Raw genomic sequence first — 7,308 nt, forward strand, 5'->3', positions numbered from 1 at the left:
GTTTAGAAATCTTTCAAAACCTGACTCTATTTCATCCAACTTCCAAATAATAGAGTGACTTTCCAAAAGTTATTTCATTTCCAACAAAAAAAACTTGTAAAATAAAACCAAAGTTATCTAAATATATATTTTTGATATAATCACTCACATTTATGAATAAGGAATTTATGTTGTGATTATCCTTGTATGGAACAAGTTGAATTAACATAAATGAATGGATTAGAGGGCAATTTAGTAAAACCAAAATCACCAAGCTAAATAAAAGCTATATATAGAAACATTTGTCCACGAATTTTAGGGTGTCACAGACAGTGAGTAAAATTGCACAGTGTCTGTGGAAAAAATTCAGAGAGAGAGAGAGAGAAATGGCGTCGTGGTGCGCTGCAAGGTGCTTCCGCATCCCGGCGATGAACTTCGGCGATCTTGGCCGCCGTGCTTCGTTTGCCGCCGGAAAAGGAGGAGCACCAATGGCCGGTGCCTTGTGGCGTTCTAAAAGCTCCGCCCCTTTTGCTTGCTTGAGCATTTCCACTGATACCAGTAAGAGTGAAATGCAAAAAAGTTTAGATTTTTATATAAAATTATATTTTATTTTTCTTCCTATTTTTGTTAGAAGCTAGGTAGTGCAGGTTGAAAGGGTGAATCTGTTGAAGTAGGATTAGTTTTTTTTCCTTCTAACTTTAGATTAGTTTTGAAAAATAGATTGTTTCTATAGTTGGATTTGTATAATTGATTATTGTTTTTTGTGTGTATATATGTTTGTTGATAAGTCATTTAAGATAATCTGATTTGGCTGTGTAAAAATATCACTTTTGTATAGTAAATAACAAAATAGATATGATGTTGGGTGTGTGTGAAAGAAGAAGAAAATGCTATTCCTTTCAAAATTAAAGTTTGAAACTTTCGGCTTCTCTATAGACCACTTTTATTATATAAAACGGCCTTTTCATAATTTAGTCATGTTTTATAGTTATGTCAGATTAAACCTGGAACAAACTTTAATGTGTCTAGATTTGCCAAACAACCTAATGTCGCGGAATAGATTACTAGGCATGGCCGAGGATGAATTTTGCTTAATATATATTGCTATATTGACTTCTGTTGCTTGCAAAATCACTGTCAAAATTAAATTTGCATGAAATAAACCCTTGACCTTGTGGTAAAATGTGTTTCTTAAAAGTAACAGAGTTGTTGTCCTTGGATAGAATCTTCTAATGTTACGGTTACGTATGATTTCATGTGAAGTCGTTGGTTGCATGTCATAAATATTTGCCTTTCAGGCTAAGCTTATTTACATTCTAATTACAGATTAACAATCAGCCAGCAGATTTGTAATTATGGTTTTTTGATTAATTTAACATTGGGTCCTTTAGCATGGGTGTTGCAAAATGCATTGAAGTGTATATGAATAGCGTCCAACATGTTCATAACCTTAGCTGGAAAGTTATTACTCTTTTTGGTCCTTATTACAGGACACTTTTAACCAAATGACACATGAATAAGATTAGTTAATTTTCTTGATAGCTTAAAAAGATACTAGGACATTACTATTTTACCCTCATAAATCTCCTTGAGAAGTTCTCAGGTTTATTGTTTCTCACTAATGAATAAAGGGCAATAAGAGAAAAAGCAATAAATGCTGCATAGAAAATGAAAAAAGGACCACCAAAATCTTCAAATCAGCGCTCTGTAATAAGGACTACAGGGAGTATAATTGATTCTTGTAACTTGTTTGTACTTGCCCTAGTTGAGATGCATTTGGTGTTTCGGTCGGGAGATACAAAGGAGAGAGACTTGAAACACCTTCACATTGCTTTTGTTATTTCATTTATATCAAAATACTATGCTGTCAATCATTTTGTCACTGATTGTAGGTATCAAGGAAGCTGTTCAGACTGAAAAGGCACCAGCAGCTCTGGGGCCATATTCTCAAGCAATAAAAGCCAACAATCTTCTGTTTGTGTCAGGTGTTCTTGGGCTTGTTCCTGAGGTTCGATATCTATATTCTTTCAGCACCTGTAATTCTATATACATGTGTAATTTTACATATACAATAGCTGCACGATGAAGCTATGCCCTAATAATATAGATTTTGCTCCCTAATGCAGACAGGGAAGTTTCTCTCTGATAATGTTGAAGATCAAACAGAGCAGGTACACGAGGATAACTCTGAATATGCGAATTTCATTGTAGAATATAGGATAATTTTCTTCGTACTTGTACATTGTAACATTTTTCTCGTCTGTAGGCATATGATGTTTGATTGCTTATTTATTAGAACTTGAACTTCACTTTACTCCTATCTGTTGAGTAATTTTTATGTATTGATTGTTGCCAATCTTCAAGTGGGAAATTCGCCCTCGAAATATTCGTAAGTGGTTTATGATTTAGAATACCACTATTAATGACAAAGTGTACTAGTTGAATATGTGTAAACTGTGAAGCTGAGTTACCACTTTCTCGTTTGAAAAGAACTTTTAATTGGTCAAGATATGTTAGTCAAGCCGGCTAACTTAAGAGACCTATATCATTCCATTTTGTCACAAGACAAGGGAAAACAGGTTTTTTAGAGAAAATATAGCTGTTATTGGAGTTAATGCAGTTTTCATTAAAATCATCTTTATTGGTACATTTATTGATTTATGTAGAGATGTTGAACTTTCCAGAAATTAATGGTAAGTTTGAAGAGTGGGGTGTTAGGGTTTAGGAGAAAAGAGTGGAGTGGAGGGAGAATAGAGAGAAGGTAAATTGATTGTGAGGGCATTCTGGGAATTCCAAATTAATATAAAAGGGAAGGAGGTGTAGAACCTAGAAGATGAACCTCGACATGACGGTAAGGTTAGTTGCTTTGTGAGTTGGAGGTCATGAGTTCAAAACCTGGAAACAACCTCTTTACTTTTGGAGGTAAGATTTCGTACATTTACCTTTCACATGCCCTACTAGGTAGGAGCCTTATTCATTGGGCCGACCTTTTAATTAGATACTTATACAACAAAACACTTAACACTCTTAATACTAATAATCTTGGTTAAGTATTAATGTTGTACAATTTGTAAAAGCTCAACCCAGTGAGGCTACTTACATGATAAGACTCCTGAAGCAATGAGAATCATCATCAACATCAACAACCTGCCTATGTGTGCTTGATGCTATAAATAGCCGGTCTTATGCCAGTATAAAAGGTAAATGTTGTATTAGGCAGTTGACAGCCAACATAAAAGGTATAACTAAAGGTATACTGTCACCCTTTGAGTAAGAAACTAATCCCTATGATATCTGTAATAATAATCATAACAATCCTTATATTCTAACGAAGTTGATGCTTAGTAACCTAATCTTAAATCTCAATGCATGTCTTTCTGCACAAGAGGAAAACCAATGTGTAAGTAATTTTTGCCACATGCTTGCATTCTTTCAGTGTCATTAATTACTGTCAAGTAGATGCGTATTAATTCGTCTCACTTGCCCATTAAATATGTTAGGAGTGTTGTCTTGATGATGCACTGCTGTGTGAAAGTGCATTCACTGATTTTGTGGCTGACATTTGAAATAAATAAACATTGCAGCTTCTAAAAAATATGGGGGAGATCCTAAAATCCGGTGGTGCCAGCTACAGATCAGTTGTCAAGACAACAATTTTGTGTGAATTCTTTGCTCTCCTTTAGTTTGGATATGTAACGAGTACTGGGAAGATGACTTGGTTTTTGCCATCTATTTCTTCCAGGTTGGCTGACTTGAAGGACTTCAAGAAAGTTAATGAGATCTATGCTAAATGTGAGTTCTGTGATAGAAATTTTGGTATTTCCTTTATATAGCTTACATTCTTCTTAAAGAACATGATAGATTGAATAGATGTAATGTCAAGTACCCCTGTTCCAAACTTTTGTTAAATCTACTGTTTAAAATAATGATGAGGCATCCGATTAATATTGCAGATTATGTGATCCTCTATAGACAAACTGCACAACTTTGCTACTTACCAATGAATTTCTCTTCTTAAAAGAAATTATAATGTGTTCGGAAAGTTAATCTGATAAGTCGAGGAAAGTATATGAAAAAAGGGTAAGTGGCAGAAGAAGTCACATGTATAATTAGAATAACTGCTTAACTAACTTTAGAGTTAGCTAGTTAGTTTGCTATAAATAGAAGTGAGTAGCTGAGTGAGGGGTATTCTGGAAATTAGGATCCATCAAGTTAAAAGAACATTATTGATGCACGAGAATCCATTGAAGATGTTTAGTACTATCCTAATTCATAAGCTTTACTCCATGGTCTTCAATTTTCATTTTTCACTTGTGCCATTAATGTTAATGATCATTTTATTCACCTTTGTTTCAAATGGTTTCAGACTTCCCTTCACCCGCCCCGGCTCGTTCAACATATCAAGTCGCCGCCTTGCCATTGGATGCCAAGATTGAAATTGAGTGCATAGCTGCACTATGATCACTGCTTGTAATAGTATATATGGTTCTTAACTCTTGAGCAAAGTTAGGTTAATAATGCTGGAGGGGACATATGCAACCATTTGAGTCTCTATATGGAATAAATGTTTCAAGATCTTCATTACAGTAATGCAGCTACTTGTGGTATATGAAACTAAAGACAATGTGGGCCAAATGAGAAATATTTAAAACAGTGTTTAACAAAGTTTGTGCATATTTTAATGACTTAATAAGATGTGAATCTTTGTGCAATCTGCAAGCTCAAGTTGTGAGAGCATTTGACCAAATTAACTCAGGTAGCTAACATTACTTTCACTTGTCTGATGCTTCCAAAGTATAGAGAAGTCACTATGAAGAACTCATTCTTGGGTTCTCATGCTTCTGAGCCAGTTAATAATGAAAGACATTATTTATATTTTATTTTGAGTAAATTATACTTCATGGACTTGAAATTTATCAAAGTAAAAGCAGACCTATTTCCCCTTGTGTAAGAAAAAAGTCCTCAAATTTGACTATAAATTACACTCTACCAAAAAATTTAATGTGGCCAAACTATTCACCAACACTGTTAAGTTAATAAAGAGTAGTATAATGAACTATTTGTTATTTATATATTAGAAAGACTTGTATGATTAGGATTGTTTAATGACTGTCATAAGCACTGTTATGAAATCTGGTTCATGAAACTGGTGAACTGGTCTTAGTCTTGATACATTACAACATTTATATTGGTCATACAATCATATCGGTTAAAATTGGTCATACTGGCTAATTTTCAATTGAATCGTACCAGTCATACCGTCTGGTTATACTTAAAATTTTCTTTTAATGAAAATGATTTATTTGTATCAAAATGTTGATATGAAGGATCAAACACACAACTACTATATTTTTTATACATCTAAATTAAAGTCTATCATATGTATTTTTTTAATAAGTGGTATAAATAAAAATAGTTATTGCTTCTTTATTGATTTTTCAACATTAATGTTAGTATAAAATATATGTATATCTAACATCACTAGTATGCTGTTTAATTAGTAAACCATTGGTTAAACTACTATATTACTATACTAGTACTCTGTTCGGTTTGATGACTAATACAGTATTAAGAAGATTGGTCATAAGAACATTATTTAAGAAATACAAAATAGAAATTAATATTAGCTCTTCTCAATATATTAAAATGCCATTTTCAAGATAAAATGTTACTAAAATTTGTTATATGATCAATGCATCTATCGCCCTCCATGAACAAGTGCCATAATAATTACGGGTGGCAATACGGGTCAGCTTGGTACCGTTTGTCCCGGCTCGTCTTTGGCCCGTTAGAATATGGGCTGGCCCAGCCCGACCCGACCCTTATTATTAAAAGGGCTCAAAATGCTAGCCCGACCCATATTTGGCAGGGCTAGCAGGCCGGCGGGCTAACCCATTTTGTTTTTTTTTTTCAAAACACACATTAAAACTTCTAGACAAAAATAAATAATTCAAACAATAAACCACCAAAGTCTTAAACTTTTAGACTTCTAGTTCACAATAGAGCTTATAACTCCTAAGTTTTAAAAAGTGTATAAGAATCAAAACTATTATATTATAAATCAATCACAATAAAGTATATATATTACTCAATTTAATTTGAATTCGACTACATTAAAAATATAAATTGAAACCTAGTCGAGTTCAACTAATTTTTCAAAAGGAATCAAAATCAGTAGTTCTGTTTGAGTTTCCAATTTTCCATTTCAATTAATTAAATGTTTAAATTTGATTCAAACACCCCTAATTGTTAGTGAAACTCCACCTTTATCTGATATCAAATACAATAATTATAAGAGTGAAGATAATATATAACTACATAATGAGATATTAAATGTTCATTTTACAAAGAGAAAGAAGAATTATATGCTTAAGCATCCAAACATAAGTTAAAATTGTAAAAGTTTAATCTTAATTGCAATGAGTAACATGATAGACAAATCAAATTTAATCTTAACGTTGGCCCGACCCTCCATGGCCCGTCTAAAAAATGGGCTTCCAAAACGGGTTGAATAAGGGCTTTTGGGCTAAAACCCTCAGCCCGACCCGCTAAAAACACCTATTCGAACGGGCTGCCCGTCGGGCCAAGCCCATTTTGCCATCCCTAATAATAATAACATCACAATCTAGTCAAAATTGAAATATCTCTAATTTGTTTGACTAGGATGAATTAATGGTGAACATGGAAACAAGGTGGTTGGATAAGAGAAACTGTCACCTTATAACCATCTCCACAATAATTTTTACTTAACCTATGAGCACAATCTAATGTTGCACATGAATCATAGGTATCCTCTCTATTACTAGAGAGGGAAATAATGCTTTTACACTTAGTTTTAGGAATTAAAATATTATTACAAATGTAATTAATAATGATATTATTATTATTATTTCATTTTACTTTTTGACTTGTTTTGCACAACACTTCCCTCTCCATAATGGAGAAGATTATGACTTGAATCCTTCAATAAATGATGTATTCATTTCCAGGTAATAAGGATGTTCAGGTGAGGGTTTGCCATCAAATACAATGTTTTAAAACACCGATTGACCATCAAATTAGTTAAGGTTTAGTTCATGGTTAACGGACCAACTATGGTCTGATTTGTCGTTGAACTAGTGACAAATTAATATACTTTTTTTAAATTTTATATGATATATATTATTATATATAAAAAATAAAATAAATTTATTTATAACTAAACAAAAAAATATAGATATAAAAAATAATTGATTAAATATAAATAAAGTTAGTGATATATCTATACTATGAAGGTTATATCGAAGTTAAATAATAGTTGGGTGAAAGAGTCATGTGCACTAGTGAGAT

The 7,308-nt window shown here is 32.8% G+C and overlaps 1 protein-coding gene across 2 annotated transcripts; it reads left to right on the top strand.

The window, feature by feature from the left end:
• LOC109334912 (reactive Intermediate Deaminase A, chloroplastic-like) lies at nucleotides 265–4,691 on the top strand. Of its 2 annotated transcripts, XM_019570914.1 has the most exons (7): nucleotides 265–537; nucleotides 1,872–1,987; nucleotides 2,106–2,150; nucleotides 3,564–3,637; nucleotides 3,722–3,771; nucleotides 4,346–4,440; nucleotides 4,509–4,691. In XM_019570914.1, the coding sequence occupies exons 1-6, from the start codon at nucleotides 366–368 to the stop codon at nucleotides 4,438–4,440; spliced, it is 552 nt and encodes a 183-aa protein (XP_019426459.1). In that variant the 5' UTR covers nucleotides 265–365; the 3' UTR covers nucleotides 4,509–4,691. The 2 variants fall into 2 exon arrangements, with proteins under 2 accessions (XP_019426459.1, XP_019426460.1); XM_019570915.1 differs by having other exon boundaries at nucleotides 4,346–4,691.

This window comes from Lupinus angustifolius, chromosome LG19, assembly GCF_001865875.1.
Source record: "Lupinus angustifolius cultivar Tanjil chromosome LG19, LupAngTanjil_v1.0, whole genome shotgun sequence".
Classification (NCBI taxonomy): Eukaryota; Viridiplantae; Streptophyta; class Magnoliopsida; order Fabales; family Fabaceae; genus Lupinus; species Lupinus angustifolius.

What these genes read in the sequence shown, in the direction of transcription:
- LOC109334912 (XM_019570915.1), top strand. Translation starts at nt 366, where the DNA reads ATGGCGTCGTGGTGCGCTGCAAGGTGCTTCCGCATCCCGGCGATGAAC. An exon ending in GAGCATTTCCACTGATACCA is followed by an intron (nt 538 to 1,871) that starts GTAAGAGTGAAA and finishes CACTGATTGTAG; the next exon opens with GTATCAAGGAAGCTGTTCAG. An exon ending in TTGAAGATCAAACAGAGCAG is followed by an intron (nt 2,151 to 3,563) that starts GTACACGAGGAT and finishes TAAACATTGCAG; the next exon opens with CTTCTAAAAAATATGGGGGA.